The sequence below is a fragment of the Chaetodon auriga genome, chromosome 4, assembly GCF_051107435.1.
Source record: "Chaetodon auriga isolate fChaAug3 chromosome 4, fChaAug3.hap1, whole genome shotgun sequence".
NCBI classification, from domain to species: Eukaryota; Metazoa; Chordata; class Actinopteri; order Chaetodontiformes; family Chaetodontidae; genus Chaetodon; species Chaetodon auriga.
In genome coordinates, this window is record NC_135077.1 from 1640949 (window position 1) to 1667225 (window position 26277).

Below are 26277 nucleotides of genomic sequence, written 5' to 3' on the forward strand. Positions count from 1 at the left end.
CAACATTTTAGTATTCAAGGGAATACGTGACTGGGGAGGCAACCAATGCTGTTAAATTCCTCCCGTCTCCTCCTGGTTGTTATTTAAGTTGATGCTTTGCGGGTGAAAAAAAAAAGGGAAGTCATTTTTTGTCATGTGATCATAATCGATCACTGATTTTTCCTTTTTTTTTAATAAACATCAGTGGATTTATTTTCCCGTCTTTGGTCATCAAACATTTACTGTCAAGATGTCTTTTACCGAAGTCATTTTTTTTTTATTTTAACACATAAAAGCATCACAACAACGATATACAAATTCTTAGTAATCTTTAAAACCGAAACACATTTACACATGCAACAATAGGGTTGAAGACAATGAGTAACTTATTGAATAATTTGGTTTTTGGAATGTGTTGACGTTACTTTGCAGGAGAAACGTCCAGACTTCTCCAGAACAACATCTGATCTGTCAAACATGTCGACTGTCCTGGGATTAACTCTAAATGTAATGTTTCCAACATAACATACAGTTCCTTTACTGGCATCACTCTCTACCTTTTAGACAGTTACAACCTTTAGAGATCCAAACTGAAGGAAAAGAAAAGGTTTGATGGTTTCGTTAAAAACACGCACTTCAGTCAGACTGTGACCTCCAGACGGCGGTCTGACTCATAAACGTCTGCCGCTGTCACAATCAAACGACGCCCGATTAGATTTCGAGGAAATGCAACTCACCACACAGGACAATGTGCCCTGTTCTGCGGCGAGTCCATCGAACGAGGAACAGACGCGCTGCTGCCGTCCTCCACGTCACCGCTCCCAACCTTAGCGTTAGCGTGGCGCGTGAAAACACGCTTTCCAGATGAAACAAAAGACAAAACTAGAAGATGATTCAGGCGGTAAAATAATTCAAGAGTGGACCGAAATGAAAGGTTGAAGAATAATCAACATAAGAGATTATTGCTCCAGAGTAAAGTGTGTTTGTTTTATCATCAATCCTTGTGGCCTCTTCTGTTTGACGGATTCATTATGATTGTATGATTGTCTGTTTGAGTCCTTTACATAGGATTGGCTGTAAACCCACAGCCACGACACTGAAAACACATTCATAGACACCAAAAATATACATTATGATACTGTCAAAAGGTACAATAATTACACAGGAAAGAAAATTACAGAGTTAAAACAACACCATTATGTTTTCATTTATCTTTTAGTCTGTCCACTCTTCTTCTCTTGTCCTCCACAAGCGTGTTGGGCGCGCTGGGTTCTGAACCCATCAAGTGCTCCTGGCAGAGAGTCAAGAGTCCCACCTGTCCTCCTGCTGCTGGACGGGGCGGCCATGTCTCTCCTCTCTAAAAGAACCACCGAAAAGCTTCGCCGTTGTTGACCGGCGTCCTCTGAGGGAGACAAAATGTGAAGGACACGTTTTAATTTGCAGTTTCCAGGTCACGCCATTGTCATGTCCTCGCTTCAGCAGAAAGAAAAAAAAAAACAAAACCATGTGTACGTTCAGAAACACATTTGGAAGCTGATAATCAATAATATTAGGACCACCGGTGGATAACAGCAGTTTGAAATAGGACGGACATTAATTTAAGTAAAAACCCAGAAGGGCACTTAAAACGGCTATAAAGCACAACCACCAAACCAAGTATTTCATCAAAGCGCCAGCCAAGGTGATTACATCCACATCCCACCCACACCCAAATAATCATTACGCTGGATGAAATATTCAATACAAATTCCCAAGAAGCAACAATGAGGCATTTAATTACTGTGAGCTCCAGCCGCAGTGAGGGGGAACAGTGCATCATTTCAATTTGAGCCCGCGCCAGCAGCCCCCCCCCCCCCCCCCCCAAAACCTCTACGCCGGAGTGACAGCCTCTCCTTTCCGAAACTCATTTGGAAGTCAAAGACATAAAATACTGAAGTCTCCCACCAATCCCCATGACCAATTAGCACATTTTTTGATTATTTTTTTCTGCTGTTGACAGGGGGGAAATAGTGCATAATCACAACTAAAATCACTTTAGTCTGAGTGGAGGCAATTTGACATTTTAATAACAAGTGTCATCTGTGGCTTCTTAAAGGCCTGATGAGCGCCTCAGCGCCACGCGGGCGCCTACGCACACGCTTCCACAGCAGAGCGACCACACGTACACGCGACGTACCGCTCGCAGATATCGACTGCTGGTGGATTCGTACGTGATCACGTCATCTTCTCCTTTTACAAGAATCAGCTTTATTTGGTTTTAGGTGTCTGATGCTCAACTGAGGAGCTAAAACAGCTGAGTTTACTGAACTTCAGTTGGTAGAGAATCCATAAGCATCAATTTGATGACTTCTAGGTCATTTTTCAAGCAATAACGCTGCAGATATGCTTTTGTCAGCCTCTCAAACGAGCAGATTTCCTGCTTTCTGAGGTCTTCTAACTGAATATCTTCAGGTTCAGATCTCTGCTGGCAGACGAAGCATTTCGATCACCTGTGAACTCCTGATGGCGTTTTTCACTATTTTCTGACATGTTATAGAGCAAAAAGCCCATAATCTGTAAAGAAAATGATGAGCTGAAGCCCAACAGTTCAACAAATGCATCTGTTTGACCTGTTTTTACATTTTTACTGACTGATTTTACAGATTGTAGAACAACCTAAACAGACCACAGCGGATCTCAGGAGAGGAGGCATTCAGTGATAGAAAGTAACTGAGTACATTTACTCAAGTACTGAGGCGCTTGTACTTTACCAGAGTATTTTGATTTTCTGCTACTTTATTCTTCTCCTTCACTGCAGTTCAGAGGAAAATACTGCACTTTTTACTCCATTACATTTACTCGACAGCTTCAGTTACTAGTTACTTTGCAGATTTAGTTTAATAATACAGAATATAATCAACAGATGAATTATGGTGTAATATTACAGATGAAGATAAAACTTTATTGATCCCCAAGTGGAAATTCACAAGCTACCCAGCAGATAAAATATCTCAAACAGTTAAAGCACCTGAACCAGCTTCAACATTAAAGTGATGAACACTTCAATAATTACAGTCCAATAATATATTTGACATTATTCTGCATATTGAGTACTTTCACTGTTGGTGCTTTAAGTATGTTTTGATGCTAATACTTTTGTACTTCTACTTGTAGCAGAGTATTCATACACTGTGGTAGCGTTACTTGAGAGTATGAGAGTACTTCTTCCAGCATTGGAGGATGTTTCAGTCTGACTGATGTGAATTCAGCCAATGACGGGAGGCTTTACGTAACAGACCAATGAAAACACTGTTTACTTTAAGGCGTCGCCTTAGCAAACAGCCGTGATGACAGTCAATGTGGGATTAATAAACGACCTCCAACAACAACAACAATCTGTCTTTCAGGCTGCAGTCACACCTGTACCTGCACAGCTGATCAGTGTTCAGTCATTGGCTGTAAGACAAACAGTGTCAGGTGCTGTCCCTGCTTTCGGACACGTATACATTCCTTCCTGTGCGTATAGCAACCGTTTATTCACACCACATTAAACATTTGCTGTTATCCCTCCCTGAGTGAGCAGCAGGATGCCGCCGTCACCAATTTAACATCACGGACGAAATGAAACGCCGCCATGTTTCCGAGGGTCACGACGCTCTCACAGGTCTGGCGGTTTCTTTTTTAGCTTAATTGCTCGCTGTGTCATCGTAGCTGCGCTGTGTTTCATCATGTCAGGATGCGTTTTAATAAATATGTTCCTCCAGAGTGAAGCCACGTGAACACGTCTGTGAGCTGAACCTGGACGATTTCACACAACTTTGGTTGTTTTCTTTCATATTTGTCTATGTCATATGTGTGGAGAGAAAAACACAGAATTATACAAGTGCTGAACAACACTAAAATAAAATAAGTGGAGATTGTGCAGGAAGAGTACTGTATTAACTCTAATGAAGCTACACCTGGTTGCCAGTTTATTAGGTACACCTAGCAAACACTAAAGTAGTCCTGTACTGCATCATACAGGGAGGGGTTTTGGTATTTAGCCAACCCTCATTGCTATAAATGGGGTGGACAAAATAATAGAAACGTCTGTCAGTTCAACAGCACCACAAGCTGCAGCCTCCAAAATGACCCTTGAAGTAACAGTCCATAACACTGTGGGACTTGTTGCTGGACTGTTGTATAAGATTACATTAGTTTTAGTTTGGTGTTTCTAATAAACTGTTGAATGAGTGTATGTCCTCAAAGCCCTGTAAGGGGTTACACGGCTTTGAGGTTTCCTCCGGGAGCTTCAGGTTCCTCTCAGGTTAATTGGTGACTCTAAACTGCCTAAATTAGGTGCTTCTGTGTGAGCGTGAATGGTTGTTTCTGTGTGTCAGCTCTGTGATGAACTGGCTGCGTATCCCGCCTCTCACCTAATGGATCAGCTCCAGCCCCCCGTGACCCTGCAGAGGATATGTGGTCATAGATAATGGATGGATGGATGGATGGATGGATGGATGGATGGATGGATGGATGAGGCAACCATCAGCAGCAACAAAGATTGAGCTAAATACACAAAACCTGTAAGACAATGGGACTGATCTGCATTTTAGCTCGTTCCACGGTTCCTTATAAAGTCAAGCGAGCGAATCTCACCAAACATTCCTTAAACAAGAGAACAATGATCTTGAAGATCTTCCTATAAGACTCAGCAACGCGTCTGTCAGAGCACTGTGACAAGTTCTCCTAATAAGGCAAAGGAAGGAGAGAGCAACAAGCCTGTATACTTCAAATGCTGTCGACGTCAAATGCACATCCGCATTGGATACAACTCATCCACGCTTTCAGTCTTGTGTTCTATAGATCTGAGGCAAAGAGGAGGTGAGAATGTTTATCTTGATCCATATTCTCACATTGATCAGTCCCTGGTGGAAGAGCGGCTCACCAGAGACAATAATGACCCTGATCTGGGCACTCGGCATGTCTCTGTTTTGTTAAGTTCCTGCGTTATCGATCCAGCGGGGCTCTTGAGTGCTGCTTGGATTCACTCCCGGGCCTCCTCGCCTCGGCACACTGCAGTGACCAGGCACAAAGAAGGCTCAATTAGCACAGCCCCGCCTTGTGTGCTCCCCCACCTGCATACGCCTTCAGAATCACTCCATCAGCCGCCAGGGAGAGTGAGGGAGAAGAGACACAAGAATACAGAAACAACAGGGGGAGAGAGGCAGCGACAGAGAGGGACAGAAGCAGAGGAGAGAGGGGAGGGGAGACGGCAGGGGTTGATAGCGTTACACCGGGGACACGAGAGCAACACCGAGGTTTCACCTCAAATCAGGACGCTGTGGCAGCGGCTCAGCCTCACGTCAACACCGCTGCCTCTGCAGCAGAGCATACATAACAATCCAGCTACAACGACACACAGAGGGAAAGACAATTTCCCGCTCTGGCAATGAATGCACACGGCCGAGTATTGAACTGACTGAAGGAGGAGGAAGAGATTTCTGCAGACCTCAAATTAACCCCACCACACCACCACAGTCGACAGTGTATTGTAAGTGTCTGCCGGTGGCTTTCGGTGATAACGGCACAGTAAAACTGACATGTGGCGGAATAATTCTCCGCTGATTCTGGCGAGGCGGTGTGAGGTCTCTGGGCAGCCATGACACCCTGTGATCCTAACTCAACCTGGCAGGTGCAGTTAATGCTGAAGCCACGTCGTCGGCTGATTGAGACGAGGCGGTAGCGAGACTAGAAAGGGACGCTGAATCACAATCAGACCGACGGGACCGAAGCGGCGTCTTTGAAGGCTGCTCCAGCCTCTGCGGGGGCATGTGCACGCGCACGCCACATAAACCTCCGACCGCAATCTTAAACACCCAGGTTAAGGCCAATCCTCCCTTTATCTTTTCCACACAAATAATAAAAGCACGTGAGCAGTCCTCAACCCCCGGCCCACCCCTGCCCTGCCCCTCCCCTCCCCTCCCCTGCAGCCTTGGCGTCACACTGTGCCGGGGCCAGAGATAAACCACTCAAGACGATGAGGATGATAATGGCAGACGCCGCAGCGCCTCAAAATTCAATCAGCACCGGGACGTCAATGCGGATGAGTGTAAAAGTGAAATATGCTCGGCGGCGTGTGTTAAAAGACGCCACACAGGGCTCGCAGAAACAACAACAGGCGATGAAGAGGACGATGAGGGGAAAAGGCGAGAGAGCGAAAAAAACAAGAAGGGGAGAGAAAAATGAAAATAATGTGTCTCTACTGCTCTGCTTCCCGGCGCCATCCCACTGGCATTCTGAGCAGCCCTACTTTAACCACAGACTGTGAATAAATTACCCTTTTGAACTCGGGGTGATTGCAAATGTGCCCCGGTTTCTCTTGAGACATGTCTGGCACTAACCCTCAGCTCTATGCTCCCAGCCAGCCTTGTCACAGAACCCCCCCCCCCCCCCCCCCCCCCCACCAACACACACTCCAGGCACACACACACACACAAGCATGCACAACATCATAAAACTTTTAATTCACCGTAATTATGGGTGGAATATTTTTTCAGCCAACTACAAACTCTCCCTCTCCCCTGCCTCTCTTTTTCTGTCTAGGAATTCTCTCGGATCTCCTCATACTCTGAGATTAAAAAAAAAAAAAATTCTTAGAGATGAGAAAGTATCCTGGATAAAATGTAGTAGTGGCAGAAAAATCAGAGGAGAGATGGGACGGATAGAGGCAGATGTGGGGGAGACTGAGGGAGGAACGTGAGAGAGGCAGCGGGCAGGTTGAACAGCAGCCTGTGGGAGCGTGCTGATGTGTTTCAGACTGCTCGTTATAACACACGGCCCATACGTTACCCTGACAATACCCATAATTTATGAACTTACAGACCAGGAACCAGGCCGCTTTTCAGAACCGCAGTCCTTTGGATGCAGCTCTGACAGGCTGCAAAAATATATAGAAATAAATACGAGTGTCAGCCTCACTTTCTTGACACAAACTGCGGCGGACGCTGCTTCAGCTGTCTGGACACTGGCTAAAAAAAAAAAAAAAAAACATAATTACAAACACTTTTCACTCAGCATCACAACTGCAAGTGAAATCATTGCGCGCAGGTCGGCCAGTTTGTTCTCTTTTTGCCCAAATAAATGGGAACACCTGAAGTCCGAGGTTAGCTGAAGTCAGAGAAGTTAAATCTGAGATCGTTTCAATGTGAAATGACGCCGTGCAGGCAAAGGACTCTGATCAGCTTCTTATAGGAAAACTGGTGGCGAGGCAGACAAACTAGGAGGAGAGAGGAGTAAGGAAAGAGCATGTTTCATCAGAGCGCAGGAAGGAGGACTTTGGGAGTCAGCCAAACATTCAGGGCTGATCTCCAGGTCTAAAGAAGAGGGGAGGGGGGAGTTTCAGCAGTGCAGTCAGCCTTAACTGATGTGTTATATATTGCCTGTCACTTTATTCTGCAGGAATATTGGGGCGTTGCCAAGCTCAAACCTGGAAGGTATAGCAATCCATCACCTGCAATGTTACCGGCGTCGGTGGGTGGGGGTTGAAATCTCATCTTGAAGCTTGTAGCCAATATTCCAGCCACCCAATGCCGTTTATAAAAGGTACCTCTCCAAGGCCGCCATCACGGACAGACCAGCCATCCAGTTATCCACACGCCGCTGCCCCCCGGCCTGCATCACAGCGCCGTAACGCAAACACACTCTGCTCTGTGCAAAAGCGTAAACCTCGAATGCTGCGAGCACGTACAAACGAAATCATCGGTACCGTTAATCAATAAGTAAGAAAATCAGCTGACGACGATGGGACACACATTGTAAGCCTGCGAGTGATTCATAGTTATTGGCCATGAAATGTTTCGGTTTTTAAAGGAACAGGATGAAGCACACGCACACATACTGTACACAATACGCAAAGAACACTTATTAAAATCATTAAAATTCTAGATCACTTAACACTTTCATAGATCATCTCCAGCTCGAGAGTTGAGGCTTGAGAGCCACCTCTCTGCCCACTTTTGGATGGGCTTCATGATGGCGCCTATGAAGCCTCCGTCTGACGGCACAGAGAGAGCGGCCATGTTTTATTCTGCCGATGACGTCGACTCAAGTACAAACCCAGATTACAAAAGAGTTGAGACGCTGTGTAAAACATAAATAATGTGATAACTGGCTAATCATTTTTTACATAAACTGACCTGAAAACAGCTCAAAGTCAATATATTTAATGTTTTTCCTCATCGGCTTCATTGATTTCTGTAAATATCTCTTATTGTGAATCTGATGCAGCAACACGTTTCACAGACTGAAAGATGTGGAACGCTCCAAAAACACCTGTTTGGAACATTCCACAGGTAAACAGGCTGATTGGTGACAGGTGAGAGGATCATGGTTGGGTATGAAAGGGGCATCCTGGAAAGACTCAGTCGATCACAGAGGATGGAGCGAGTTCACCACTTTGTGAACACATGAAGGATGAAGGAGATGAACACATGAACTCACATCAGGAAACTGCTTTTATTCACGTTTACGCAGCTTTTTCAGAATCAGGGTTTTAGTTGTACTTTACTTGTGTATTTCCATTTTATGCAGTTATATAATTTTACCCCACAACAATTCAAATATTCTAGTTTTTACTCGACTGCATTTATTTGACAGCTTTTTGGACTAAATTTTACCTTTAGGGGAATGTTTGGCACTGCATTATGTCCATGCCAGAAAACCAAATATTTGACTGATATTTGCAGTGATCCCATGAAGTGCTCACAGCCAAAAGCCTTTCCCATAGTTCCCTCAGATTAGAACTTTCAGAATGTAATATTAACAACATGAAACTTAGAAATATCAATTATAAAGAGAGCAGTAAATCAGAGTAAATCAGAGTTGTGATTTTATAGTTAACCTTATCTGCGAGTGAGAATTTTGTCCAATTTATGACGATTTTAAATAAAACAATGAGATGTAGGATTTACTTGTCATCAATCTGATGTTTATATCTGCATTTTACTTCATTAAAAAACAATGTGAGAACAAACTCTGTGTGGCCTGTAATACAGGTTGTATTAGGTTTCACTAATTGTCAGCATGTGGAGGACTTTAAGTCTGATGCACTGAAAAATACAAATTAAGTGGAAGACCATAAGTATAAGCTGTTTCTTTGCACCCATATTTCCTCTAAATAGCTCATATATTCAGATAACCATTGCACTTAAAGATGCTCATGATATTAATACACACAGACAAAGAACCCAAGTACACCAGTTATGATCACATTCCAACACTGAAATACAGCAACAATCTTTTAATTCAAGGTCCAGACTACTCCAGGCATCCGTTCGAGCAAATCAAGCTAAGTGTATTGCGGATGTTTGTGAGTAATGAGGAATTTGGGAATTTTTTGCTGACGAGGCATGTATGAAGTGGGGGTGGGGGGGTGGGGGGGTTGGGGGGGGGGGGGTGTCTATGATGGTGTGCTTAAGAGCTGTGCCTGGGAGAGGAGGGGTGGTCACAGGGGGGAGATTAGGCTGAGGGGCAGCGAAGGAAAACCAAATCCATCTCCATCTCAGAAACATCCTAAAGCAGATTACTTACTTCAGAGAGAGAGAGAGAGAGAGAGAGAGAGAGAGAGAGAGAGAGAGAGAGAGAGAGGGAGAGAGAGGAGCAGAGGAGCATGAGATGGATGAGGGAGCAGAGGAGGAGAGAGAGAGCAATTAGCATAGATGCAATTCTGGCACAGTCCTCTGACTTGATATTTGACCTTCTGCAAGAGTCTTGCCAAACATCGCCTGAGAAGCTCAGACGGACCATATGGCAAAATGCTGCTGGAGGCTGAAGCCTCCGTATGCTAATGGAGGAATGTAATTACAGAGCAGCATTCCTGCAGGACGTATATTTCACCAGGCCTCCATAGGAGAGCGCTTTCAGTGAGACGGGCCGAGCCTCAGCGGCTTCACAAAATACACTTTTTATCAAACAGTCAGCGACAGTGAGTGGACAGTGAAATGGAACAGGCCCGGGAGAAGCAGGGCGGCTCTGCAGCGTGTCACTTTGTTACGAGGAATACGTTGACGTGAGACGGAAACACCTCCAGTCACATGTCTGAAAACTCTACGTCCACACTGAGTCACATATGGCAGCAGGCTGCTCCGCCGCTCTGCTGCTCTCCTCTGGACACGCCCCAATCCGTGATGTCACAGCAGATGTTTTCCTTCAGCTGCCCACAGCGAAACACCTGCCCGGCCGGTGACATCACCGCGTGGGGCGTGGCCTAAATTACAAGATGCTTGACAGGGACGGTAGAGCAGCGCTTATGTGAAATCAGTGTGAATTCAGCCTGTAAATACTGGGATGTTAACCAGAGGAATAACAATCATCTGTGAACAGGCATTAAAATACGTACAAGGCTTGACTCGTTTCACGCTGCCCACTTCAGAAAATCTGTGTGATTTGGATAAATCAATCAATTTATTGGATATTGACAGCTGAGATTAAATTAAAATGGGAATACTGCGGTCATAAAGTACTGTGCCACATGATGCCGGGTCAGGTGGTGCCAACACGTGGAGAAGCCATCGCTGGGTTTTAATGGATGAAAACAGGCAGATTTCCAGACAGCACTTTAACTTTAACTGACGTCATGAGGAGTCGTAGTGTTTAACAAATACACTAATAAACACCTCTATCTGCTAATAAGTACATTACTATGTGTTATAAACCATTTATTACATGTTAGTACTCCTTATAAAGGCTAAATACAGGGACTGACAGTGTTGCCAAAATTCAAAAAATATGTTCATATGTGAATAATTAACATGTTCTGTAGTTTACATACACCTGAAAATTATGTTTTTTACAACCTTGATTCCTCAAAAGTTGGACGCTGTGTAAAATGTAAATGAAAGCAGAATGGAATTGTTCCTGAGCACATGTAGAAATATCCTTTATACAGTACTCTCACCTGTTACCATGAGCCTGTTGACCTGTGGAATGTTCCAAACAGGTGTTTTTGGAGCGTTCCACTACCTGCTGCTACTACTACTACTACTACTACTACTACTACTACTACTACTGCTCACTACTGCAAAATGTCTACAGTCAACATATCTCATGTGTTTCCCGTCAACAGCTGCTCCTGATAATCAACACTAAAACACCAAAACCACAACCTGGTCTTCACTGAGTAGCCTAAATCTAAACGTCTCCAGCCGACCTCCTCCCAGACCAAAGAAAAAAAAAAGGGCCGTTGAACATCATCTTGGCAGCAGCTCTGTTTCCTCCAAAATGCATTTCACATGTAGGAAAATCAAAATAAGGAGCAATGGCAGAAACTAAAGTAACGTCCTCAGCGTGCACACGATGCTCCGCCGCAGTGAGCGATATCTAGGCTACACAGGGAGCGACTTCCTGCAGCTGAAGCAGCGCTCAGACGCCGCGCCTCTTCCATTTATCATGCATGGAAAATCCCTGCCCACACAGACGGAGGCTGAGCCGGCCCTCGTAGGAAGAACCTGAGGCAGCGCCCTTGGGCCAGAGGCTGCAGTCTGGAGCCGGGATCGCCTACCTGCAGCTAAGTACAACAGTGCCGGCCTCCATTTCAATTAGCTTCATCTAAGCATCCTTGTCCAAGTGAAACAATTTGACACAGGGCGGCTACAAGGCGTACGCTCCTCTGGGAGCGAGCCCTGCATGGGAGACAGCGGCGAGGCTTACAGGTGCCGCTGAGGTTTCAGGAAAACAAAACAAAGAGACGCAGCGGCGAGGTCAATTGAGCTCCGAGACGGGAAATCAGAGCGGTGTGAGCAGGGAGACGGGCAGGCGCTGTAGGATGGGAGCGGGGGAGGAGGAGGAAGATGAGCAGGACACGCGTTTGAGTGTGTAGATACCTGAGGGATCTGGTATGGAAATCCCCAATTTCTCAGCCAAGTTGCAGCCCTTTGAACAGTGGAAGACGTCAGCAAGCACGGCGAGAAGCCATGTGGGTGTAACGAAGCGAGGGCTAAGCGAGGCAACATGCTGCCAGTTCTCTGAAATGTTAAATTGAAATGCAAAGTAGGAGCAGGCCTTCTTGTTTTGAGCAGATTTCTCAGCATCTGTGTGGGAGCCCTTAAACTCAGAGGGTCTATATGCAGAGCTCTGCATATTTACTGTAAATCAACATAATATTTAGGTTAGACTTAGAAAATACACATAGCCCAAGTCGAATCTTTAATTGCGCTCACGTAATGGAGACTTGAGTCAAATCTATGTGTGCGTCAAAGTCAGCTCAGTAAATAAAGATTCGAGTACATACAGCCAGTTTGCACCTACACTGCCTTTACTCTATATTGTTCTGCTTATACCTTCGTGCTGCTTATTATACAGAAAGTCATTAAAGGATTCAGAAATGGATACTAATGCAGGCTCGGAAAATTCCCGTTCATGTCTTCCTGGCACGTTGTTAGTCACCTCTCGTTGGAGGATCTCTGCAGCCTGGACGGGTAACAAAGTCAGATTCTCCGCCGTCACTTCCAGGTGTGAACGGATGTAAACTGTGTGAGCGTTTTCCTGCAGCAGACAGCTGAGCTAACAGAACATAAAAACACTCAAAGGTACAAGACCGTGAGGACGAGGAGTAAACTACGATTCCCAGGGTGCATTTTGTTCAGACTCACCCAATCACAGAGCTCAGAGCTGTGTGTCGCGCACTGCTGACGATACGGAGAAGCTAAAGATTAGCTGTTGAGAAAACGACTTCACACTCTGCAGTTTGAGTGAATTCAGTTTCAGATTCTGATTGTGATTCTGAGATTTGGGGTCATTTTTGGATGAATTCCTCGAACATGGTTCCACGTTTTGCTCACAGCTTCAAGGACAAAATGTTCTGATTTTACAAACACCTTTAATTCTTTTAGCTGGCTTCTTCTCCAGAGCAATGGCTCATGGGTATCGTAGTTTTTCGAGCCAGACGTGATTTCTCTGAAACAAAGCTGGAATAATTACGTTTTTCTTAACTTAAACATCAACCTGAAGAACCTAAATTATCCTGGAGACGAGCAGCGAAGCAGCAGTGGAAGGTAACATGCATTAGCTGCGTAAACTTGCTGGTTTGTCACTTGAATAAAGCACAAACACAAACCACAGATAGACGTTGCTTTAAAGCAGAAATTATGCTTCTCCGGGCTAATGTGCACGCTTGGATGCGGCGGCGGAGCTGCTTCTGCTAAAACTTGTATGTCGACCATTTACATCTATTTTCATTTCCTGACAGGAATGAAAGTACTTGACGTGCCGCTGACATTTGAGAGGTGTGCACGTCATCTCCTCTGTGAGACCTAACATAACACCATAACACCCACCTATAAGCATCGTTCTAGTTTGAGTCACAGGCCAGAAAGGTTGGAAACCACTGCACTGATGCAGCTACATTTACTGCTTTGGAAAATCCAAGACTCTGCAGGAAGTCTTACTTTATTTTATTGAATTTATCTGATGTACACACACAATCACACTGTAAAACAAAACCCTCGGTAACTAAGAAGAAAGAAAAACAAGGATCAATGTCATCTAGTTAGATTCATGAGACTAATATTCCACCTGAAGCAACCTAAAAGGAGGAATTACATAAGTAGGCTTTGGTTAAACTGGAAGGTGAAACTTGGCAAAGATGAAAACAAGAGCGCTGTCGTTAGGAGAAAGCCAGTGGGCAATGTAATATGCTAAAGGCAGCATTTAAGACAGAGCTAATCCGAGCAGACTCCCCCCTGCTTAGTCACTGCGGCTCCACGCCGATCAGACGGGGAAACCGGTCACAGTTTGTCAAAACACAGCTTGCACTCTGAGCAGATTGAAATCATTTCTCTACTCAACAGAACGCCACAGACAAAACAGATCTTTTTAGGAGTGACAACAAACTGAGAGCAGCTCAATGGTTTATCAGTGGTGGAGGACAAAGGGGCCCTCCGCTCAGGAATGAAAATATCCACCTGATGTCATCAACCGCCGCATCATAAATCCCATCCTTCGCCTGCGGGCCACAGACTGACTTCACGCCTCTGTGACACTCTCTAACCCCAGGGTTTCTATCAGAAAAAAACCTTGAAATATCTTTCTGGGCTTGGTGTCAGATGCTTGCCATGAAATATTCATAATCTGGGAGCGGAGCCACAATAGAGGTGGTGGCAGCATGCGAGGATTTGACTTGCAGAAACTGAGACGCTTAAACCACGTTGACCGATTTCTCCCATCAGTTGTCACTCACAAATTGACTTTCACATTAGTTTTCTTGGGTGAATGGCACCAAGCCATCTGTCATTTAAGCCTTTTAACCTATAGATATAAACTCATTAGTGCATCTGCAGAACTGCAGTTTGTGGCCCTGTATATTACATTTAATCTGTTTTGCCAACTACAATGAGGTTAACATAGATTGAATACCCAGTTTTATTTTTCTTTCGCGGCTCAATTCTGGAAGCTGAATCAAGGAACTTTGCAATTCAAGCGGTTAAAGGAGCAGTCTGATCTTTTATCCATGCGTTCGACTATGCACAAACCTTGAACACGTGTCCAGTTTGTGTGGGGAAATCTGAAATTTAAGAGTTTGCTACCAAAGAAAAACCTTTTAAAAGCTGCAATCTGTGATCCAAAGAAGAGGAGGAGAGCAGCCGCCTCAAAGGGCGAACCTGAAGCGTGCGTGTTTTCTGACGCTCGTAAACACAGACTTTTATTTTTAATTATGATTTCAGTCATTAATGAGGTCAACATTCACAAGAATGGCCATAAATATTCCTGATTTGACCTGTGATGTAAAAAACTACCAAACTCACCCAGTTCTTCTCCTGACATCCACCTTTACTGATCGTTTGTTTCCTGGTTTGCTTGCACTGTTTTTTGGCTGCTGCACCTACAAGGAAGGCTTTTAATCAGAGTTCCTGTTTACAGCTGCATTATCATCCACTGATAAAGTCACTTCAACAAAGCAAACCGGACGTTCTGCTGTGATGGATTATCTGTTTCAAACCAGTTTCTGCAAAGTCGCTGCAATCGATGAAAAAGCAGCTTCTTACAAGGAGATCAATCCAAAACTTATGACAGTGATGGGAAACACAGAATAATTGGAAATAACTATAATAATATTAAAAATACTTTAGCGCTTCCATTTCTGGAAGCATGCAGTAAAATCAAAAATAGGTGATTTTTGATGAAATAAACAGTCCTCATGAGTTGCTGAAGCACTGACTTCATGCAGAATGAATACTGTAATTAGTCTCCACGACTGAAGCTACGGCTTGACGTAAAATCGCCTCTGCAGTGGACCCTGAAAGTCCCTGGTGTGCAGTGACAGTGAACCCCCTTCATCGGGGCAGGAAGTGAGCGCTATGAGCAGTTAGAGGTCTGACTTGAGGAAAATCCATAGACCAACTGCACTTTAGTGGTCTGTCAAAGAGATCAGCGTTGGAGTGCGAGAGTACGAGACGCAGACGCAGAGACGGAAAGCGAGGGCGGACGCTGAAACACAAATCATCACACGGATCATCTGCTTGACCTTAGAATTATTTTAACCCTGTGTTATGAATTAGTGGTGACTTCTTGTCCTCTCAGAAATCAATTCCATTATTCTTGATTACAGGCAGACTAAGACATGATTGCACAGAGTGTGTGAGCGCATTAACTCCTCATATGTTGGATTCACAGCCAGAAGAAAACAGCTAAATTACATGATTGTGCCCACGCTGTCCTGTTGAATCTCCAGCTCAACAGGACGTTGTCAACACTAAATTCTGGCGACTTGGTGTTGCACAGAAAATTAAAACGAAATGGCTTGTAATTATAAATCTGAGTCTTGCGTGACTAGAAACCACCAGGTACTGTATTCACCAAAAATCTGACCAAAAGTTTGGTGTGAGCGGCTAAACGACGGCGTTCAGCTGAGTGTGAAGATCTGAAGCGTGGAGTGTTTTAAGACGGCTCCCCTTTGTTCAACTTCCAGCACCGTTTTTTTCTCTTCCTGGTTTGCCCACTTCTCGTGCCAAAGAAGAAGAAAGAAAGAGCTTTCATCTATGTCATTTGTGCTGGAAGTCTATGGCCAAAGTTTTTTTTTTCTTTTGGATGCAGTTCTGTGTGTTGACCACTGGAGCGAACTGGCACCAGGACGACTCTGCTCCAACAAACCCATCTCTGTTCACGGATCCGTGGTCTGAAGCCGTGATGCTGGACAACGCTGCCTTCAACCAGCTCACCAACACTAACTCTGTGAGCACGTCACATGGCGCTTAGAGCTTGAAATGCGGTGACATGATGTTTTCAGCACAAACATTTGGCCGGCTCTTCATCAGACGTGCTCTTCATAGGCTCTGCTGTTTAATATTAAGCCAGCTCGCATTTATGTCATGTGACGTCAGGAAATACTGTCACCATTATCACAAAGTCATTAATATATTATACTGCAGAGGTATTCAGGTCGTATGTGCAGTTTATTTGCATTATGGGATTCTGTTCTTGTCTTAGCAGGTAGCTAATGTCTTTTACTATTCTCAGTCCACAAATGAGAGCTGCTTAGCACTCAAAGCCCACGAGTGGAAAGACACTGTTTTACGTGTGTTGAAGAGCTGGTCTGGGATGGAAATGAACCAACATCAGGATCATGCAGACGATATAATAAGACGATACAATACTGTAGCTGAAGCCTTCTAACATCTGTGATACAGTCAGTATTCAGCAGTGTGCCTGTTGGGGGAATTTGGTAAAGGCTGATTGAAATGTCGTTTTTCTAATCTGGCTCTTGCATCAGTTCACTCACTCTTTTGCCATTTGCTGACTTTGTGGCACTTAACTCAATCAGGACAATATTTCTTGAATGGAAAGTGCTCCCGATGTTGAATCGAGCCAAAACATAAAATATGAGCAGAAACCGAAACAAGTCAAGATCACATCGTTTTTCACGGAGAACAGAAAAAAAAACACCACCTTGCTGCAATGCTGTGCGCTCGCTGCAGTCCCATGATGCATCCGCTGAAGACTTTCCTCTCACACTTTTTCATACAGACTCTCAGTAATGACGAGATACCTTTTAACTTCTCAGCCGGAGTCAGCATCAATAATTTATTCTCATCTGTTTAAAATTTAAAGTGCCACACATTAACGTCCTCCCGCACCTGCTCTTTCACGCTGTCCACCCTCCACTGGGCTGCTTTCTACCCCCATCCCCGTCGCTCTCCCTTTCCTCGCGCTATAATAAAGACAATGAGTTCTCTTTCACCACTGAACCAGGGATGTTAAATCAAACGGGGGCAGAGGAGGCGGCAGACCACATAATGTAAGGGCATCGTCCAGACGCCTCCGATTACGCTCTGGCCTTAATTGGTGGCAGTGGCAAAAACGATGAATTCTTTAACAGTGCCGTGCGGTTGTGCCTTCGCGAGCACAGCAAAGGCCCGAGGAGGACAGCTACTCGCTGCAAATGGAAGCTGACAGAAAAACCACACGGCACGGCCAATCTGGGGGAAAAAGGGCATGACAATGAATAAGGGGGCCCGCGCTCTTAAGTAGCCGAGGGTAGCTCGCAGGGAAGATGTGTATAATTAAGCGGTCTGCTTCGTGGTTCAGATGGCAAAATCCTATTGTCTTGACAGGAGCTTAAGGTTGCCCTTTAGGTTGAGATGCTCGGCGGCGTACGGCCTCATTTTTCTTTTCTTTTTTTCACACTCCCCCAGACCTCTGCGACCAAATTAATCTGCAGTTTTAAAGCTTGAATAAATCCAGTAAGTTAGAGATCTGCAGATCTAAAGGCCGTCTGTCCCTCAGGCTTCCCTTCCTCGTTTTTTTTTTATTTTTTTATTATTTCTTTACCCCCTCTCCTTTACCCACGGAGATTGGCTGGCAGCACTCAGTGTTATCTCCAGGGAGGCAAAGGTTGGGGGGAGGGGGTGAAGGCCACAGATTTGTCCTTATCTATTCTGAGCACACCTAAAACAAATTAGACCTGGCTGCCGTTGCTTATTTGGCTCCCGCGCTCTCATTAAGGGGCTGAATCCAAGCTATTTTCCTCAAGGTCCTGCTTCCTACCATTTTGGGCCTTGTCTTTTATCACAATAGTAAAGGTTTCTAGGCAGCCATGCCACCTTTTCATCTCACCCATTTCATGTAGTCATATCAACACAGCACAAAGAACAGAAGGAGAGAGGGGGAGGAAGAGCATCCCCTTACTCCAGGACGCTGTTCTCCTGCTCGTGACTTGATGATGCCCTTTGACATTTGTTAATTGAAAGGAGGAATCTGTTCAATTGGATTTTTGTTTTGCCCTTTTCATGCTTTCCCTGCGCCGTGTTATGCTACTAATCAAATAGGAGTCTGTTTGGATGTTGTTCTTTTAAGGGTTTCGCTTTGTCTTTGTGGCGTTATGATCATAAAATGCAGTGCTGTTTAAGTCAGAGTGTTCCTGTCAACAGCCCATTGAGCTAGCACTTCAAATCCTATGATTATGAGGATGCTGTTTCCATCAAATTGTATAGTTAGAGAGGATGTTGTTTTAGATATCTGTCTGCAGTCATTAAGCTCCTGATGGAGACATATGCATTATTGAGAGTCATTCATAAGAAAAACCTTGAAAGAAGAGAAAGAAGGCGAGAGCACAGCTCAAATCCACATGTTGGAGATGTTTGTGTGCTCGGATGTTGGAAGGCCACAGAAAACTTCACGTTTTCACTGGATTCATTCAATGAGCTGCCTGACTGACAGCGTGGTGGAGAACAGACACTAACGTCCAACAAATACTCAACTCAAACTCGGAAACGTCTTTTATGCATTTAGAAACCCGATAGCACCCGGACCATATGTACTATTAACTTCAAAATCCTTATTTTTTATAACGTTGTCATGTCCGAACATTAACATTAACACTCATGTTGGAGTCACACACCATCCATAACACATCACACTCGCTGTGACACTGTGGTGAATTATAAACTGTGTTCATTCTTAATATTTCTCAATGAAAAGTTCTTCTAAGAATGGTTGAAAGACTTCTCACTTCAAGCTGTTTATTAACATTAACTTGACCCACAAATAAAGCAACGTCAGATTTCCCCGTTAAATTCAATTCAGTTCAAATAAAACCTGCTGAAATTAAAATTAACTTACATTAAAAACTTTGAGAAGACCCGAAAATCCATCATCATCCATATCTTCAGTCATTATCCACTCAAGCACATTCATTAATTATTCCTTTGCACTGTTTCTATTATTACGGCCACAGAACTCTTCATGTATGTAGACTTTGATTTACGTTGTTGGTCACTGTGTGGTTTTATATATATAGATATACCTTTTCTTCCACACTGTGTGCATCACAGCCCTGAATGTTCTTCACTCTCTACCAGTCTCTGCCTTTATTTGTCCGCCCTTTTGTTGTCCCTGTTCTCGACTGTATGTCTGCTTATGTGTGTCATTGGGAGAAATGAGGAAGCACAGTCAAATCCCTTGTATGTGAACACATACTTCAATAAAGCTGATTCTGATTTTAAAGATTAGGATGTTACAGTGGAGACACCACCTTAGAACAGTGGTTCCTAACCAGGGGGCCGGGACCCCCCAGTGGGCCCAAAGATAAATCTGAGGGTCACAAGATGTTTAACACAGAATGATTTTTTCAGACTAGTCTCTCATTTTTGCTGCTTTCTTGTGAAGCGCTATCACCACTTCAGGCATATGAAAATCCTTCAAATGAAATAATTTGAGAAGGAAAATCAAACTGCTCCCAGATCACGTCCACAGACTCCGCACCAAGGCCAGAACGTGTGATGAGGAGCCCGAACTAGACGCTGCGTCATTTTAAGGGGCCGCAGGCCAAAAAGCATGAAAAGCTGCCTTAGACAGAGAGAAATGACATATAGATGTTCTCACATGTGTATTTTAGTGCCACAGTCAGTTCATGAGCAACACAAGCTCACAACCTGTAAATGTACAGAATTTAGGCAAAGGCAGAGGCTCTTTATACGAGAGTCTCTGCAGAAGCAAAAGTAAAGTGGAGGTAAACAGGTGAGGTAAACAGAGGTGAAGACACAGCTTGCCCACATGCGAGTATTATTGCATTTGAAAGTTAATGAAGGACCTTTGGGCCACAGGAGCTCAAGCTACGCAAAGGTAACTGCTCGGGAAATGTTAGGTTAGATGAGATTCCTTTGCCAGACTAATCCATCCTGGAGCCTGAGAGCAGCACAGAGACAGAGAGAGAGGCAGATAGAGAGAGCCGAGTGTGCTGCAGAACAGCACAGCAGTGACACAGGGCAATTCTCTAGGGCCTTGCATTAGCGCGCTAAATTAAAGGGGGTATTAGATTAAATTGGCTCTCCGATTTCAGGGGTGTGAGTAAAATTCTGATTTGCATTTTCCACCGCTGCTTAAGATATAATTAGTTCAGGGTGATTCCCATGTGGAAAACACTGACAGCCAAATCTAACTGGCTGCCAGTAGCTTATCGTCTCTTCCAAGGCAAAAGGTACGCTCGGCTCGTGTCTGCTGCGTGCGTTTGTTTGTGTGGCTGCAGGTGCGTTTGTGTGGAGCTTTGTGTGCGTGAGACAAAGAGACGGGCAGCGTGTGCACACGTGCGACCGGTCACACGTGAATTTGCTCCTTCTAAACCCACTTCAGCACCTGATTCGTCGCACTTCTCAATCAAATCCCACTGAACAGGGAGCGACCATTAGCACCATCGACAAGGTGGAGAAAAAATTTTTAAAAAAGCACTCCCTGATCGTACAAAATCTGACTTCACACCTCTGAGGTGCCTTTAAACTCAAACCCATTTCCGCAGCAGAAGGTGCACCTGTAATTACAGATGTGAGTCAAAAATAACAATTACTGCTGGAGAAGTCCATAATATGAATTACTGAACTCAGCGGAGGAGCGTTTAGGAGCAAGTGTGGATTTGTTTGGGGGCTTTTCACACCCTTGGTAATTCTAACTGTCTTTGCAAATGGATGTTTTCCAAAGTGTGTCTACCCATGCATTATGAATGTGAGGCCTGCTTCCTGGACACCTGTTTGGGACACCTGTTAGTACACGTTATATGGAGTCGACATTAAATGAACTTCCGATTGCAACTCCTGCGGTTCACAAACCTACAACCCATAACCCTCCACTGACCCCTCCGCTTCAACTCTCAGACCCTGGTTTTCCCATAATATCCCCACAAGAAGCCTGAGAGTCTTCCACAGTCGACAATCTGTGTCAGCTGGTTCCAACATTCAATTTGAGCGAATGTGCAAGGATGAAATGAAATACTCCCCCCCCCCAACACTGTGGTTTTCATGGCTGCACCAAATGGAAATAATCTCTTTCTTATGAAGTCATTTAATTTGACTTCTTCTTAAAGCAACTAAAACGTGAGATGAAGCTCTGTAGGTGTGAGCAGTGCTTCTCAGCTCAGTGTACATTTGCAATAACTGACCTGCTGTTTGAGGCTAAAGAGGTTCAAAACACACCTAATTTCAAAGCTTCTGATGTTTGGGACTCCTGTCAAAATCATCAAGTTACCAAAATTTTAATCAGGCGCATATTAGTTGCGGGTGGCGTGCTGTCAAGCTACGACTGAATTAATGGAAAACCTCCATGTTGCACTACACTGTAGAGCACACGAGACATAAATGATGAGACTCGTATGAATAAATAATAACATGTTATGTCACATTGAGCCTGCGCTACTCGGTCAACAGCGAGCTTCAACGTTTGCATGCAGGTAGAGTCTCAGCCTACTTTGAAACCTTCCCTAATTGCACTGGAAAGAGGCAGACCCGGTCAAAGGTGACGTCTGCATCATAAAACACAAGAAACTCCTTCACCAGCAAACGGGATTATCTTCAAACATGAACGTTAGAAAAGAACAAAGCCATGGCACAAACTCATAGTCGACAATGTGACGCATGCACTGTGTTTTTCCACGAGTAGATTAGGTAATATTTTATAATTAACCTCCTTTTCCTCTCTGTGTAATGACATAATTAATGAGCAAATCATGTGGCCCCCAGGTTGTATTTGTTGGTGACTCATCCATACAAGCTCATGTTAAGACAGTGAGCAGGTTCAAACTCTCAGGGTAAAGAGAACCATATTTACAAAGTGAACATTCATATTCCTGCCTGTGATAACCAAATGTCAGCCAGGACATAATCAATTAAATTGAACCTTTAAAAACAACGCTGGCCTCTGATTGCCTCTTGATACTTGTCAATTAAGCCACTGCTTAAAATGTTTTTCTCTTTCGTACACGTGACGATGCTTTTTCCGACTCTGCGCCTTCTTCATGTGTATCACGCTGCACGCTCGTCCATAATTGACCATAACGATGCAAATATAATATGAAATGATTTCATCTCAGCCCTACTGTATATGCACAATCAATTCATACAGGATCAGTGGGAGAGGACGAGTCTGGGTGCTTCACTCCCCTCCCCACACAAAACTTGGGGGATGTTTTGAGAAACACCATCAGCAGCCCTGCCATCACTCTCACCATCTCTTGGTGGTCGGAGGCTGAGGCTTTGTGGGATATTGATTCTCCCCATCCAGAGACGGTTTCCATAATTGGTTAAAATGACCGGGTGCAGAGAGGGATGGCTCTCTGCTGAAAACCATTTCCCAGCCCTGCTTGGAGCTGAGCCAAGCTCGGGGTTGTTCGGATGCGTTCCAGCCCCAGCCTGACTGGCAGCAATTAGGGGTGTCTGAGCCAAGCTCAGCTTGCGCTCCACACAAACACCCCTAATTACTGCCAATTAGGCTAGGCGGGTAGGCAGATTTGAGAAGCCGGGGGGATGTTCAGGCATGGGTGGGCATGGAAACAATTTTCAAGGGCTTAGAACGTGACTGGATGAAAAGGTTAATGCTTTGGAGTGCAAGGGGATAATAACAAAAGAAGGGGAAGCAGAGCCCCGGTTCTCACCTCCAGCGACGAGCCTGGCTTCTTCTTCAGCTCCTCGCATTTCCTAAATTTGCAGATCTGGTGGCCCGTTTTGCGGTTCCGACAACTGCTGCAGACACCACAGTTGATTAGCCGCCTGCAGGGTGCACAGACCCCACACCTTTTCCTTTTCTTCTTCGCTGGGTTTCCACTGGATACCGAGGAATTATTCTGTGGGCAGTCTGCCAGATTGGCAATTTGAAACGCACTGTCTGTAACGGCTGCTGAGGCTGCGGGGGAGTGAAGGGCTGTCATGACGATGACCCCGGGAGGTAATGAGATGCCCCCTAAAGCCGGGATAGCGGAAAAAGTTCCAACGCGTTCTGGGAGATTCATTATCTCTGCTTCAGCAGCGCCGCATTTCAGCTTGTTCATGCATTCTCCTGCTAAAGGTCTGCAGTGTTCGGGGGATAAGGTAGAGAGGAAATTATTATTTGCCATTTGCAGCGTCTCTGGCGGCACGCCAGGCTTCCCCGGCCTCTGGGAGTCATTTCTATGCATGCTGGTCCTATTAGGGTTTATTGCCGCTGATTTCCTTCCCCAGAGCATGGCGTTATCGCAGTTCCAAGGGGACATGCCAATTCTAGCACTGGGAAAAATGGGCGTTGTGATGCGGGCAATCTTAGCAGTCTGTGGAAATGCCCCATTGGTTTTATAAAAGTTTGCAAAAGACCTGTACCTTTCCATTTCAGCGTTATAATCCAAAAGCTGGCTTAATCCACCATCCTGAAGATTATCCTTTTGTAAGAGAGACACATCTGCGTTCTGTCCGTTTTCAATGCAAAGCGCATTGTTTATGTTAGACATGGCTGAGGAATGGCTGTCAGTGTTTGGGAGAAGAGAGCGAGGTTACAGCGGCCTTTGTCGAACTGAAGCTGCTTACGAACAGCGTGCGACCATCCTGGTTCGTCTCCTCCGGTGCTAAAAGCAAAGAACAACAAAAACACAACAACAGTTACACATAAAAGAGGCAAATGTTTTCATTCTAATCAGATTTCATTTCTCTGCTTCAACTTTCCTCTGAAGATAACAGCTGAACATTTGAAGGATCTTGTGGCTCGTTGTTTACGCTCAGCGTTTTAGCGCGGAACTATCACAAATAGTCACAGCTGATCTTCGTCTGGTGACAATAACGTGACGGCTGTGACAGACTATCATGTCAGGTTTATAATGGGGAGGAGAATTAGCATGCTTCAAACAAAAAAACCCCACACACTTTCAACACTGTTTGGACGTCTTGTCAAAGTATTCTTACATATTTTTAAAGAAAGTCCAATCAGCCACTTCACAGAATGAATAAATGCATTTTAATACACAAGGGTACATTTCATCAAAAATGATTCAATTCTAAATATCACTATTTTGAAAAGTTAGAGGAGCGCCTCAGTGGAATTCAGATTATGACAGCAGGGCTACAAACACAAAGATTTTCTTTTTCTTTTCTTTTTTTTTTTTTTTACCTTAGGCCTGCAAAATAAGCTCTTAAATATAATCTGCTTTGGGTGCCAGGAGCAACATCGTTAAATATTTTCAATCTTTTTTCATCTCATCCAACAGCAGAGGTGGCCGTCCATGTAAACAGCAGCCCGTCCGGCCTCTTAAGAGCACCTGGTATTCATTCATGGAGGCTCTATTACATTTACTCAATAACAGCACAGATATCCACCAGTGGATTTACATCCAGATCATGAACCAGACCAAGTACAGTGTCAGCTGCCTCAGGATGGGATGTGTGTGTGCGTGTGTGTCCGAGTGTGTGTATAGGTGTACGTGTGTGCGTGTGTGTTGGGGGGGTTGGGTGGGGGGGTGCTCCATTTCCTCTCTCTCTCCACCAGTCTGTCTGGATTTGGTTTCCACAGATAAAAGCCCATTAGACACATCTCCCCCTACTTCCATTACCTTTTTCTGGGCTTTCTCTCTTAATTGCCAAAGCTGATCCATTGCTGGAACACTAAAGCATTTCAAATCACTTCCATAGCAGCTGTCTCAAAAAAATATAAATATAAATATGCACACATGGAGCTGGAGGGATCCACTGGGTGGCATTATTTAAGTCCTCTGAACGCTGAAGTGCATCCTCTTCTAAACATGTCCGAGCAGGTAAACCCCATTTTTCAGACGGCGTGATCTCAACACTGTCTCTGCCTACAGGCTATTTTTACACTGAGTCTTTAAGTCTAAACACACTTTCTAACATAAACTAAATTATCCAGCATTATTCTTTAAAAGTATTATTATTACTTTAATTCTGATGTGAAACCTAGAGTCTTATCCGCCATCCAGCCCAGATCTGGATGTCCAATGTCGATGTGGCATCCAAAACAACCCGCAGCCACCAGTAAACAAAACCTCCTTGGCTTAATGATCAGCCCTCCTCAGGGTCATTATTACTTAATCAATTCACCCCTGGAGCGAAATACGCAGCCCAAAGGCAATCAAGTCACGGCCATTGATTTTCAGCCTGTAAACAAAGTTTAGAGAGACAGAAATGTTCAATAGCTACTTGGAGCTGGTGAGAGACACGGAGAGAGGAGGGAGAGAGAAAGCACAGAGAGGGAGAGATAAAGGTGGAGAGTGCGGGAAGGAGATTCAGGAGAGAAAAGTGGAAAAAAAGAAAAGCCACGTCCGATGGCGAACCATTGTGCCGCCGCTGCACCACGATGCCGTTAATTACACTCAGTGCGCGCGGTGGCAGACATTCAGATCAAAGGTCATGCATAGATAATCCGGAGAGGCGAGCGCGGTGCAATAGTGCAAATAAAATCCTATAAAAATTAATCTGACATTGCCCGGCTCACTTGGCAGCCACACGGACACAAATCGGGACAGGAGAAAGCGGGTAAAACGCATGCAAGTGGACGGCAAAACATGGACGGACACACACGCACACACACAGCGAGAGAGAGAGCGAGAGAGAGGGGAGAGAGAGGGGAGAGAGGGTGAGCATCACCTACCAGGTTCCTGTTGAGAAGAGCTCCCAAGATGCTACCAGCCTGCGACCGCGTAACGGCACATCACCGCGAAGCGATACGTGCGGGGGAAATAACGCAAAGATGCGAGGAGACGCACAGACACAGGCTGCCGGAGGAGAGAGGGCGAGTGCGTGCGTGCGTGCGTGCGTGTGCGTTCAGAGCGCTCAAAACAAAAGGAGCATTTTTATCGACTTTCTTGTCACGTTAGAAAAAGGTCGCAAAGTGCACAAATGAGCCAAAAGGAGAAAAAAGAGGGGGGCAGCTCGCAGAGGGGCTGAGGTGTTCCCTCTGCTCCTGATCCGGGTCTGGTATTGTGCGTCTGCCTGGGCTCTGCTCAGTCCGTGTCTCCTGTCGCTGTGTGTGGCTGATTGGTGCTGAGGTGAGGAAGCAGGGATGTGGACACCTACTGATCATTGGCTGGAAATTACTATAGAAACACTC

The 26277-nt window shown here is 44.9% G+C and overlaps 1 protein-coding gene across 1 annotated transcript; it reads right to left on the reverse strand.

Annotated features, from left to right (window-relative positions):
* Positions 1 to 238: 238 nt before the first annotated feature.
* Positions 239 to 26191, reverse strand: cxxc4 (CXXC finger 4). Its single transcript, XM_076727500.1, has 3 exons — positions 25819 to 26191; positions 22847 to 23785; positions 239 to 1381 (listed from the first exon to the last, which is right to left on the reverse strand). Exons 2-3 carry the CDS (start codon positions 23669 to 23671, stop codon positions 1337 to 1339), a joined length of 870 nt encoding a protein of 289 aa, XP_076583615.1. The 5' UTR covers positions 23672 to 23785; positions 25819 to 26191; the 3' UTR covers positions 239 to 1336.
* Between the last annotated feature and the right edge of the window lie 86 nt (positions 26192 to 26277).